General features: G+C 47.8%; 1 protein-coding gene across 3 annotated transcripts in view; it reads left to right on the top strand.

Moving 5' to 3' along the window:
• NSD1 (nuclear receptor binding SET domain protein 1) overlaps positions 1-14,141 on the top strand; it is a 1,028,734-nt gene that overhangs the window by 645,226 nt on the left and 369,367 nt on the right. For all 3 annotated transcript variants that reach the window (XM_086931779.1, XM_086931778.1, XM_086931780.1), the window contains exon 15: positions 6,201-6,357. In XM_086931779.1, the coding sequence (XP_086787905.1) occupies positions 6,201-6,357 (157 nt within the window). The remainder of the gene's footprint in view (positions 1-6,200; positions 6,358-14,141) is intronic.

The following is a 14,141-nucleotide window of genomic DNA, read 5'->3' on the forward strand; positions in this document are numbered from 1 at the left end:
TGGGCCACTGCTCGAAGGGAAAGCTTCAAAGTCCTGCCACCTTTGTAATGTGACTCCCAGCCTCTGCTGCTAGCAGTAGATTGAACCCCCTGGTTTACACCCCCACTTTGTGCAGGAAAGCCAGTGGGAAAACTTAGGAAAATAGGAGGTGTGCCTACCTCTGCCATCTCCACCCAAAGGAGAGGGAGGTGAGGTGAAGGCATATCTTTCAGTCTCCTCTATCTTGAAGATGGGCGACCCCTCCAATCAGGGCTAGGTCTATGCCCCACACAAATGGGAGCTGAAACCGAAGTGGAGGGAATTTTTCAAGAGTGGGGCAAACAAGGAGAACTTCCTATTGATGATGTAGGAAAGGGCCCCTTTTTGCATGGTTAAACCCCCCACACTTTTTGCTTGACATCTGATGCAGCTTGACTTGATGTGCCCTGGGCCTCTGACAATCAGGTTCCCAGGGCCTGTGTTCTTTCCCAAAACTGTACCCTTGTACACACAATTGGCACGTCTCTGGCCACAGGTAAGCCCTCTTGTACATGGTACCACGGGTACCAAGGGCACTGTGACCAGGGAAGTCCTCTAAAGGCTGCAGCCCATATTGTGCCACCATTAGAGACCCTGCACCTTAAACACCCACACACTATCATTGCAGGCTGAGTTTTTTTGGTGCAGAGAAAAGTGAAGAGTCGACATGGCACACATCCCTGTGTGTCATGCCTGCAGACCACTACCTGGGGCCAAGGTAAATCACCCCTCCAGCAGGGTGCACTAGACCACTGGTGAGGGTACAGTTGCACGAGCACTGTACCCCTAAAGTGTCAAAGTCCATTCTTAGACATTGTAAGCAGTATATCCACAGCTCCATAATGGCTTTACTGAAACCTATTGTAGGAGTCTGGCTTAGTATATGGTGCACACTTATTTAGGTGGAGCACCTTGCACTAATCCAGGCATCCCTTATGGTGATTTTAGTGGTCTTAGACAACCTTAGAAAGCTCTCCAAGTGGTAGCTGTGCAGAGCAGGCTTCGTCTAGAAGGAGTGTGAAGCAGCTTATTTTACCAGTACTAATCATATAGTGTAGGTTAAGTGAAAAAGAACCACACAGTGTAGTTATAAAAATATATATTATAAACACTTACGCATTGCAATATCTCCGCCCAAGAGATATAATCACAATACACACAATGCTTCAGTAATAGAACAGGTAAGTAGCACAAATACATAGTGGTCTCCAGGGAGAGAACCAAACCATATACTAATAAAGTCGAAAGCGACCCTCGACCGAAGTCGAGACTGGACCCAGAAGATTCAAAAGAGCGGAGGACCCGAGGAACCACCCAAGGTAAGTACCCAGGAACCCCACGGAGGCAGTGTGCAGAGTGGAATCATAACTGCGTGCTCAGTACAATTAAATGGTGACGTCACAGTTTTCAAGAAGGACCCATACCCGAGGACCCTGAAGAAACTCAGTTGAAGACTGAAGGTTGGAGAGTCACCCCACACGTGGATACCCCAGGAACCAGGATACCTACACCAGGGAAGATGTGTGCAAAGTGACGTAGGGAACCGCCGTAGAGCACAATGGAGGACTTCAGGAAAGAAGCCGCTGACTAAGGTGAAAGAGTCCGGTGGAATCCAAGGGTGGATTCGGGAAGAGAGGTACCTGCAAGCAGAGGGGACAGTCTTTCACCCAGGAGTGACCAGGAAGCACGAAAGACGAATGCCTACTGATGTTGGAATATACAGGAGCGTTGACAGTGAAGGCACAGGAGTTGCAAGAGGTGCACAGTGCAGAGGATGCAGTGAGGATGAAGATCTTGGTAGCAAGAGGTGCTAAAGGTTAGAACTCAAAGATCTTTCAAGTAGAGAGTCAGCATTCCTTGGCACCAGCAAATCGACTTGTTGCACAGGGTTACTGCTCCAGCAGTTCCAACGAGGAATACAGACTTCAAACTTACCGAGAAGACAGTGCAGGCCTCAAGAGAGTTGAATGACCACTACCTGTGTTGCTGAAGCTTTTGGAGTCTGTGGGAGCTCGGGAACAGCAGGCCAGTAACCTTTGTTGCATTGCCTGCAGATGCAGGGGAGTGAATCCTTTACCTTCAAGGAAGATTCCTTTGGGTGTCTTGGGTGCCCACAGGCCTGGAGAAGAACCTTTATGGAGCACAGGCACGGGACGACACAGAAGTATGGCAAGACAATGAGACCAGGAGCAGGAAGAGTCTTCCAGATGCAGTCTTGGTTCCCTAAGCGAAGTCTAAAGTGCCCAGATGGTTGAAGATGAAGTGGTTTCGGATCTGAATCTTGTCCCACAATGAATCTAAAGCAACCCACAGGTAAACCTTTAAGCACCCTAAGAAAAGATTGGGCAAATTAAGGAGTCCCTCCCAGAGGAGGGGCTGGGCAGTGGGGAGGATACTCCTGTGTCATTTGTCCAGTTTTGCACCAGAGCGGGAGCCAACGGCTCCCTAAACTTGTTTCAACTAGAGTATGCAAGGAGGGCACCAAATGTGCCCTTCAAAGCAGTCTAGTGGTGCTGGCAAGCACCCCCACCCCAGCCTAATACACTAAGACCTGTCTGGTAGGTGACCCCACCTCCCTGTGACAGGAAACCTATTGGCTTACCTTCCCCTGCTTGAGTTTGCTCAGCAGCTGGAGGGCAGAATAGTGTCTGTGGTCAGCAGCAGCCCTTGCTTGCTGTCAGATTCTGGAAGACTAATAGCTGAAGCATCCGGGGCTTCCCAGAGGAGCCCCACAGTGCATGGCATTATACCTTCAACACAGTTTACAGTGTTGGGGTATGATTCCAGAATGTTTAATACCAAACATGCCAGGGTTCTTACAGCCAGTTGATAGTTAGCCATCGCATAATGATGCATGGCCACTATATGTAACGTAATATCTGATTCACTTACAACGCCGAGAAAATGGACCCCGGGGGCGGGGGGGATTGTTGGGGTGTCCTGCTCATGCAGGGGCACTCTCACACTTATAACCAAGCACCCTGCCTTCAGGATTGAACGGCCTGTCTTTGGGGTAACTTATAGGTTTTAAGTGTTGTGACCTCAGATATAAAAAAAGTATATCTGTTGTAAGTGGTGCTAGCACCAGCTTACACAGGCTGCTATGGCAGGCCTGAAATCCCAATGTGAGTGGTCTCCGATGGGTGGCATAGTACATGCCTCAGCCCATGGGGAACCCCTTGTATACCTAATCCCTGGGTACCTTAGTACCATGATTGGGGCTTACTAGGGTACACCAGTAGGCAATCTCTGGGGGGTACCTAAGTACTCACTGTGCTCCAATTAAGGGAGGAAGCACAGAGACTGGGTTCCTGATTAGCTGGATCCCAGTCAGGCTAGTCAGAAAACAGAATGACCAAAGCAAAAAGTGGAGTAACCATGAAAGCAGATCCTACTTTCCTACACCTGGGAAGTTTGGTAGAAACTTCTCAACACATTAAACCCACACTGATGCCAGTGTGGGGTTTTATGTAAAAAGCACTCTGAGGCATCTTAGAGATGCCCCTTGAAATACGACCAGCCCTGTTGTGGTTTCTGATTGACTACCTGCCATTTGCCTCCACAAGACAGGTTTCCGGACCCCTGGATAGAGGGTCTCCACTCTCCGGGTCCAGAAACAAAGCCTATCCTGGGCAGAGGTGCCATGCCTCCTCCCCAGGATGGGCTGGGTCCATGAAGCAGAAGCTTCAAAGGCCTGCCGCCTTTATTAGCCAAACTTGCCTTTTGCTGCCACCAGCAAGTGGCTCCCACCAGTTCTGATCCCCACTTTAGGTGGGCGAATCAGCGGGAAAGCCAAGTGAGTAAGAGAGGTGTGCCCACCTTTGTCAATCTCACCCCTCAGGTGTTGGAGGCAAGGTGAAGCTCACATCTCAGTCCCCTGCATCTGGAAGATGAGGGTACACAGTAAATTAAAGGCTCATGCCCCCCTCTCACTGGAGGGCTGCATAATAGGGAGTGTTCTCACCCCAAGGAAGGGTACTATTGGTCCTGACCTGCACCCCCTATAACACCCCTAAATGTAATAATTAGGGAGACCATGAACCTTGTTTCCCTAGATTCCTGCAACTTATGAAGGAGGAGGATGGAAGAAGTCGCACAGCAGAGGAGACTGTAGAGAAGAACTAACTTGCCCCCAGCCCCATCGGCCTGGATTGACTGCCTTCAACAAAGACCAAAGAAAGACCCTTGAGTCTGCTGAGGGCAAAGAAACTCGACGCCTGTGATCCACCACTGCACCTGCTGTCAAAGGGCCGAGTCCAAGTGGCCCATGGGTCCCAGCGAGGTCCCCCAGCACTCCAGAGCTGAATTCCGCCGTGAGTTGACTCCTCCAGGACTCCCCGACGATGCCTGCGGCCTCTGCATGGATACAGCCCCACCCCCTCACCTCCGGCGAGTGGCCCGCTAAGGTGAAATCTGACTGCATCCGTCTGCCATGCACCCTGTAGAAGAGGACCTGAGGCGCACCTACGTCCCAAGCCCTCCAACCTACCCATTTGTTGGTTCCTCCCGGAAAACTTTCTGGACCGAGCGTGCAGCCCAAATCCAAATCCAGCAACCTCCATCCATAGGGTTACATTGGGCTCCAGATACCTCCTAAACACCCTGCACCCGGCCGCCCCTGCTCTGCTTGCGCTCTGGACTTGGTGCAAACCTGGGACCCCCTTTCCCCTGATCTTAACCCTAGGAGCTTGGTTTCCAAGACAGAGTGGCCTGCCGTGAGCATCCCCCAACTGATGTGCCCCATTGGCTAACATTGGTCCTCTGCACCCGGCCCCCCCAGTGTCGCTGGTTTTGCAATTTGAGTGCCTAACTGAACCTTGTGGAGCCTTGGTCCTAAACCCCAAAAGCCATACTTACATGTTGTTTACTTACCTGTAAACCATAAACACTCTTTTTCCATAGGAAACAATGTTACAAGTTTTTGTTCCTATAATGTGCTGTGACATGTGTTTTGTATGAAAGAAAAGTAACTGTGCTTTAAACAAAAAAGTTTCTTACTTACCTTTGTATTGTAGGATCCATATATAGGCATATCACCTTGAGTAGTCAGTGTATTCTATTCCAAAGTAATCTCTGTATTTTAAACTGATTTAGAAGCAAATAAAAACCTGTAACGATTGCAAATTCAACCACACCTGCATTTCCTTGTAATGTCTTGCATTTGGAAGGATATTTTATTTACCTTTACCAAGTCCTGCTTGGTTCTAGAAATAAAACATAAATATATATTTTTATGCTTACCTCATTGGTCTGTAATCTTTCTAGGAGTTTGGGACATCAGTCTTGATTGAGTATATCAATAAATGCTTTAAAGACCCTCCTGATAAGCCTCACTGCTCGACCACACTACCACAAAGAGAACGGTTAGTGATTATCTAATTTAGCCTCTGCCATACCTCTGGAATTCCCCTGGGCTCTGTGCTCACAATACCTCACTTTGGTATAGTATACCTCTGGGAATCCCCTGGACTCTGTGCTCACAATACCTCAATTAGGTATAGTATGTACAGAGACAGCTTCCTACAATATTTGAAGTACAAACTTTAAATAAATGTGCTCAGTTCACCTACTCTGGTTCCTCATTGTGGCTACTAAGCAGTCGTGACTGACAAAAGCATCTTCTTAGTTACCACCCAAGAGGAGTTTGGCCCTATTTGTTAGGGGTTGCACTGCTAGGAATGTAGGAATGAATACTATGATTAACTTCAACATGGAAGATTCTGCTGGCACTTAGCCGTGATGATTTCGAAGCTATTCACCTCTGCTTGTTCTTTGTCACTTTATTTTAATGCTTCCCTCTGCTAACACTGGACGATTGTCTCTTCAGTCATCTCTGATCCCTGCTAGGTTCTCATTGTATTAATGCCTGCTGATCTATGTTAATTCTTAAGAAGACTTGCTTTTTGACTGGTTATACTGGTGGACAACACTTCCACAGCATGCCATTCCTCAAAGCCAGATGCGCTTTGAGGCGATTTGGTTTCCAAAACTAAACATATCTATTCATTGGTTTTAAATTAATGCAAAGTGGATGTTACATGATAGGTAGTTTAACCTGTAGAGAATATAGGTTACTTTTGGAGTTGAAAGTGGATAGCTTCTTTTTGTACTTACTACAGAAATTAATGGCTGTGGAGAACTGAATTTAGTTAATAGTTTGTCATAATTGTTTTTTTCTTCAGGAGGCAGTCTCATATGCTGTGATTCTTGTCCTGCTGCCTTTCATCGTGAGTGTCTAAACATCGACATACCAGAGGGAAACTGGTTCTGCAATGATTGCAGGGCTGGTAAAAAGCCACACTATAAAGAGGTGGTTTGGGTGAAAGTGGGTCGCTACAGGTAGGTAGAAGCTGTGCAGTGTTGTTCAATGCAAGTCATAATTTACCTAACAAGCTAAACTTGCCTCTGTGATGCCTATTTGTATAATACACCAATAATGAAGCTTCCTGCTGCTGGCTAAGGTAGCGTAAGGAGCTTCTTCGTCTCCACTTCTCTCTGATGTTTACCTTAACATCTCTAAGCATAGCATATCCCAGATACGGCCCTCACCATTCTTGTTGCCTTGATTGTGATGAATTTGCTTTTTCTGAGATCTTTAAACCACAGGTGGTCATCCAATCTGTGTTTCATTATTAAGTAACATTTCCAGTAATAAGCTTGTATACATTATTGGTGACCAAACAGTATTTCTCCTCTTGAAATGGTCAAAATAATCTACTTTCCAATTATCCTGAACAATATATGTACCATCGTATCTACTACCGTCTGCTGGTAAATTTGGACCTGGAATTTTAATTACAGTGCATGTATTTAAGCATCCACTAAACTGTAAAGTGAATGTGAATTGACCTCTTTTGTTTAATGTCACCACAAATTGGCTACATCCAGTAAATAATTTCCACATTTCTTACAAAATTTCTTGGAATTTTGAGGAATTGCTGTGTGTATCTGCCATTGTTACAAAGTTATAAGGAGAATATTTTGAATCATAACTGTAAATTAATTATTTTGTCTTTCCTGTAAAGCTCTTTTGCATTATTGTTAAGCACATGTTTTAGTTAGCTACTCAGCAAACTCTTCTCCAGTATTACATCTTTCATAGATTCACATGCTTGTATCTTCCCCGTCGTCATGGTGGGAGTCTCACGGTAACAGAATGACCAAGCAGTATCATAGAGAAGAAAAACTGCATAGAAAATCCCCATAGGGGCTGTATTATTTGGTAACCAGACCATTTCCTTGTTTTGGTCCAAAAGCCAGCCAATCAGCATTGCTGCCCTGCCCTCACACTCCCCAGCAGCAGCTTCCTGCCTCAGATTTCCAACCGCCTTCGTGTGAGAAAGGAGTCTCCCTGAGCTCTGCTCAGCTTTCTTCTGTTCCTGTGTGAACTTTTGACCCTTTGGAATCTTGTTTCCTGTCTTCTAAATTGAGGTATTGTGTGTACTTATTTTACTTATGATGGCTGAAAGCTCTAAAAAGAGTCTGTTCAGGCCATGCAGATCCTGTGGGAAGGCCAGACTTTTCTCTGAGGACCCACATGAGGACTGCCTTTACTGTCTCTACCCTAAACACCTGGTGAAAGACTGTAAACTCTGTAGAAAATTTTCTGACAAAACTAAACGAGACAGAGAGGCTAGATTACTGTTATGGCTTCAGAAGAAGAAGGCCACATAAGGCTCAGATTCTGAGGAGGAATCTTCTCACTCCACTCCCAAGAAAAGAAAGGCCTCTGTTTCTGTGGAGAAAGTGGAGTCTAAAAGGAGTAAATCTAAGGAAAAATCGACATCATCTCTTCCTATTACTCCTCTGGAGAAGCAGTCAAGTCTTAAAGGACCTGGATCTGCACCTTCTACCAGTTCAATGGCTTCTGCTACTAAGCCTGTGGTGAAAACTTCAGTTCCGTCGACTACGGCTTCGTCGACGATAGGATCTAAGGCTGCGTCGACGACCACGACGTCTACGACAACGACATCGACGAGTAAGATTTCTCTGTCGGCGAAAAGACCGTCGACGACGACGACTCCGTCGACGACAGGTTCGATGTTGAGAATGTCGACGGGAGCCCCGTCGACGCAGGTCCCGTCGACGATGGTTCCGCCGACGAAGGTCCCGTCGACGAAGGCCCCGTCGACGAAGGCCCCGTCGACGAAGGCCCCGTCGACGAAGGCCCCGTCGACGAAGGTCCCGTCGACGAAGGTCCCGTCGACGATGGTTCCGTCGACGAAGGTCCCGTCGACGAAGGTCCCGTCGACGAAGGTCCCGTCGACGAAGGTTCCGTCGACGATGGTCTCGTCGACGATGGTCTCGTCGACGATGGTCTCGTCGACGATGGTTCCGTCGACGGTGGTTCCGTCGACAAAAATCTTGCTTTCATCAGCTAAAGCGTACAGCTCTCCTCAGTCGAAGACCATGATCTCCATCCGCTCTTTTCAGTCGACGAGAGGCTCGGCTACCATCAGTAAATCCGCAGAGTTCACCTCATGGACAAAGATTTCTCCTTTGCCACCATCATCGTTGCTGGAGCAGGATTCAGATGGAGAGGAGTCCTCAGGTGCCGCCTACAGTCCTTCTCAGCTTCAGATAAAAAGCCAAGACACGGATGAGGAGGAAAGTTATTCCTTCAGGGACAGACCACAATCTTCTAGATATGAATCATTCCAGGAATCTGGTGATTATGATGAGGAGGAGGAGCAGCACGTGGACTCACGGGAGGAGGAACGTCAAGAGACGGTTTCGATACCCCTCACCCTTGTGTCTGATCTTAGATTGATGCTAAACGACTACTACCGTCGTTTCCCAGAGGCGAATTCCTCGCAACCAGCTACGCAGACGCCTCCCCCGCAGACACCTAAAAAAGCACCTGCTTCTCAAGATCAAGGGGTTAAATCTCCGCAGGTGGTTACTATAAGGGACGACCTAACGGACTCCGATGAAGATGAAGAGCCCGAAGACGGAGAGCTGGTTCATGATGCCTCGGGGAAGGAATGGGACGAATACGTCTTGCCATCGGCTGCATTACCTGACCCACTCAAATCTACCTCCCCTCCTCAAGACATCGGAGGCTTCCATGATATCATGGAAAGGGCGGCCAAGAGATTCAGTCTGGATGTGGAAGTGCAAGAGACGGATTGTTTCTTGTACGATTTCAAGGATGATAACAAAAGGTCACTTCGCTCAATTCCTATTATCCCTCATATCTGGGAGGAGGGCCTAAAGATTCTGAAAACACCGGCATCTATAGCGGTTTCAGTTCCACGAATTGAAAAGAAATACAGAGCTCCAGAATCCACGGCAGCCTGCCTCATTGGACATCCCAGGCCGGAATCAGTTGTGACGCAGGCGGCGCAAAGAAATTCTAAAAACCCGGTGGCTACTTCACTAGTGTCACCAGACAAGGAAGGAAGAAGAATGGATGGGGCAGGTAAGAGGTTTGCGGTCATGGCAGCCTCTACCATTAAAGCGGCAAATGCTATGGCACTGCTTGGCCGTTACAACAGACAGATATGGTCCGATCTGGCACCCATACTCTCAGCGCTTCCGGAGGACCGAAAGGAAGAAGCGGCAGCCCTTCTCAAAGAAGGAGCAAAATCGGCTGCCGAATCTATCGACATCGCCATGGATGTCTCGTCTATGGCCTTCAGACAAATGGCTGGGGCGGTTTCGCTTCGCAGGCAGGGCTGGCTCAAGGCGACTTCTTTTCGTCCAGAGGTGCAGGCGAAGATTGTCGATATGCCCTTTGACGGTGAAAATTTGTTTGGGAAACATATTGATGAGGCATTGCAAGGCATAAAGTCGGACACGGATACAGCTAGAGCGCTGGGATCTCTTCAGCAGGGAAAGTTTCAGTCCTTTCGAAAGAGGGGTGCAAGAGGTCAATTTAATCAAAGACCCTCTTTTCAATCCAACCGATATCAACCGTATAATCAGCAGGGATATCGTCAGTTTAACACAAACAACCAGTTCAGGTCCTCTAACTCCTCTTACCAACAACAGTCCAGAGGTAAACCTAACGCCAGGGGGAAAAATCAGCAGTCTAATAGACGTCAATGATTTCAGGCAGGCGCTCCCCACACAAAAGATCCCGGACAACGACCACTATCTGTCCCAATACTACACCAACTGGATGTCCATAACATCGGACAAATGGGTTCTGGATGTCATAAGCAGGGGCCACACGCTGGAATTTGTGGAGATACCACCGGACCACCCCCCAGTACTCAGGCTCAACCATCATCGCAAGGAAATGCAGAAGGAAGTTCTCTCGCTTCTACAAAAGGGAGCCATAGAGGAAGTGCCACAACATCTCAGAGGGAGAGGCTTCTATTCGCATTTCTTCCTCATCAAAAAGAAACAGACCCGGAAATGGAGACAGGTATTGGACCTGAGGGATCTCAATCAATACATAAAAAAGATACCCTTCAGAATGTTGTCGTTGCAAGAGATCTTACTCATGTTAAAGGACAAAGACTACATGGCGTCCTTGGATCTCATGGATGCGTACTTCCATATTCCCATTCATCGGAAGCACAGGAAGTATTTAAGATTTGTTGTGGAGAGTCGCCACTTCCAGTTCAAAGTCCTGCCATTCGGACTCAAATCAGCCCCGAGGGTATTCACCAAATGCATGGCCCCGGTGGCGGCCCACTTAAGACTGCAAGGGCATTACATTTACTCATATCTGGACGACTGGTTGGTGACAGGTCCATCTTTCAGGGACGCAGCAGAAGCTCTGCAGAGCTGCATCCGGTTGTTTCAGCGATTAGGTCTGAGGACCAACTTAGAGAAATCCTCGCTGACTCCGGCCCAAGGCATCCAGTTCCTGGGGGCATGGATATGCACCAGAGCAGGGAAAGCCTATCCTTCCGAAGATCGGATGAGAAAGATCATGGGGTTAACGGCTTCTCTTCAGGCATAAAGGTCCACTTCCGTGAGGATTTACAAGTCCATGTTGGGGATGATGTCATCCTGCATCCCACTGGTACCAAACTGTCGTCTTCGAATGAGACCTTTGCAGGAACAGCTGGAGGAACAGTGGGTACAGGCCAGTGGAACCTTCGAGGATCGCATTGCCATCACGAACCGTATGAAGGTGGCCATGTCATGGTGAAAGATCCTAAAGAACCTGGACCAGGGCTTGAGCTTCATTCCTCGAGATCACGACTTCGTGATGACAACGGACGCTTCGCTGAAGGGATGGGGCGCGCATCTTCAAGAGCTGGAAATTCAGGGCCTTTGGTCAGATTGGGAAGCGCAGCTTCACATAAACATGTTGGAGCTCAAGGCGGTGTTCCTAGGGCTTCAAGCATTCCTTCCCAGAATACGCCAATCGTCAGTACTTATCCAAACGGACAGCACCACGACCATGTTTTACCTGCTGAAACAGGGCGGAACGAGATCCAAACAGCTGTCGACATTGGCGCAAAGGATCTGGAAATGGCTCATAACCAATGGAATTTCGATCCAAGTTCAGCATATACAGGGAGTCCTCAACACTCGGGCGGACGCCCTGAGCCGCACTCCCAATGCGACACACGAGTGGGAACTACACGACACTCAGATTCGCATTTTGTTTCAAAGGTGGGGCACTCCCACATTAGATTTGTTCGCGACACAAAGCAATTCAAAGTGCGCTCAATTTAGTTCAGCATATACAGGGAGTCCTCAACACTCGGGCGGACGCCCTGAGCCGCACTCCCAATGCGACACACGAGTGGGAACTACACGACACTCAGATTCGCATTTTGTTTCAAAGGTGGGGCACTCCCACATTAGATTTGTTCGCGACACAAAGCAATTCAAAGTGCGCTCAATTTGCGTCCAGGTACCGTCAACAGGGCTCCAAGGGAAATGCATTCCTCATGGACTGGACAGGAAGGTTTGCATACGCGTTCCCTCCGTTCCCGTTGATACCGCGCATCCTGCGCAAGATGAGATTGGAACCGTGCCGGATTATTATGATAGCACCAGCCTGGCCAAGACAGGCGTGGTTTTCAGACCTCCTTCAATTGTCGAGGGGCGACAAGATCCAACTCCCGACATTTCAAGACCTCATCTCCATGAAGGAAGGGCAGATTCTGCATCCGGACCTGCAATCTCTAAAATTGTCAGCATGGAACCTCATGAGCGGGAATTTCAAAATCTAGATATTTCGCAAGAATGCAGGCATTTACTCTCACAAGCTAGAGCTGTATCGACGAACAAAACATATGCAGCAAAATGGACCCGTTTCTGCCACTGGTGCAACAGACAAAACTTGCATCCGTTTGAGGTACAACCTGAAGGTATCCTGCCTTACCTGCTTTCACTATCTAAGTCAGGTCTGTCGCATGCTTCGGTCAAAGTGCACTTAGCAGCAATATCACGATTCCGGCGGAAGCCAAATGAACCATCTCTCTGGTCATCCAGAGTAGTAAAGGAATTTATCAAGGGACTTTTTAGAGTTTTCCCACCCATCCAGCGCCCACCTGTGCCGTGGCACCTCAATACAGTCCTATCGCAGCTTATGAGGCCAACTTTTGAGCCCATACACAAGACAGACTTACAGTTCTTGTCATGGAAAACAGCCCTCCTTCTTGCCTTAACATCAGCAAGGAGGGTTAGCGAAATCCAGGCCTTTTCAGTGGAGGAACCCTTCTTACAATTTCGCCAGGACAGGGTTATATTAAGAACAAATCCTACCTTTATTCCCAAGGTGGCAACGTCTTTCCACCTCAACGAACCCATTATTTTACCTACTTTTTTCAGCAAGCCTTCATCGGAAGCAGAAAGAGCCTTACACTCTCTAGACATTTCTAGATGCCTAAAGTTCTACATTGAACGGACAAAAACGTTCCGCAAGTCCAAGCAATTATTCATTGCATTTGAGGGACAGAGGAAAGGTTTTCCATTGTCGAGACTGAGTATTGCTAGATGGATATCCTCAGCTATCCTGAAATGTCACGAAAAAGCGGGGAAGCCGCTATGTTCTAAAGTGCATGCACATTCAACGAGGAAGATGGCAACCTCGATGGCCTTGTTTGCAGGAGTGGCGCTGCCAGACATCTGCAGAGCAGCAACATGGAAGAGTGTGCATTCATTTACAAGACACTACTGTCTAGACACTGCGTGGAAGGAGGACACGGCAGTGGGACAGGCTGTTCTGAAGCGTCTATTTCAGTAAGGTATGGTCTACTGACATATTGTTTTTTACTATACAGTGCTTTGATTTATACTTATACATGCATTTATCGTATTACTGATGCTTTCATAGCTACTGTTATATCATTGCTTTGCGGCAGAGCTTCCTTCTGAGTTCTGTCCTGGAAACGCTACAAGTATGGTGAGCACTGCTTACTACTCTGATACAAGCATGTGAATCTATGAAAGATGTAATACTGGAGAAGGAATTAGTTACTTACCTGTACACTATAGTTCTCCAGTATTATCTTTCATAGATTCACATGCGCCCGCCCGCCTCCCCGTTTCTCAGGCAGATCTTGTTTCTCGGTATTTATCCATGTCTCTCACCCGGGGACGGAAATCTGAGGCAGGAAGCTGCTGCTGGGGAGTGTGAGGGCAGGGCAGCAATGCTGATTGGCTTGCTTTTGGACCAAAACAAGGAAATGGTCTGGTTACCAAATAATACAGCCCCTATGGGGATTTTCAATGCAGTTTTTCTTCTCTATGATACTGCTTGGTCATTCTGTTACCGTGAGACTCCCACCATGACGACGGGGAAGATACAAGCATGTGAATCTATGAAAGATAATACTGGAGAACTATAGTGTACAGGTAAGTAACTAATTCCTTCTTTTTAGGTCTCGGTACTATCCGGTTCGTCAGAACCGGAAGTAGCGAGATCTTATGTTTCTTAGAGGGGCTCTTCATCCCGCCTCTAATTTTGGCTTTCTCCCATTGGCTGGCTTCCTGAATGGAGGCCAGCCATTGGAGGAGAGAGCCTTCACTCCAAATAGGCTCCGTCTTTTTCGGATTTGGAGGTGTGTTCGGTGTTCTTCTTTCCACTTTTTGGCCACGCCCACCGAACACGCCCCCAAATCCGAAAAATTTGGAACCTTCCGCTGTTCGTGGCTCCCGCTGTCCCCCCTCCCACTCTCCGTGTATTTTCGCTGTCCGTGTCTGTTTGT

Source organism: Lissotriton vulgaris, chromosome 7, assembly GCF_964263255.1.
Source record: "Lissotriton vulgaris chromosome 7, aLisVul1.2, whole genome shotgun sequence".
Classification (NCBI taxonomy): Eukaryota; Metazoa; Chordata; class Amphibia; order Caudata; family Salamandridae; genus Lissotriton; species Lissotriton vulgaris.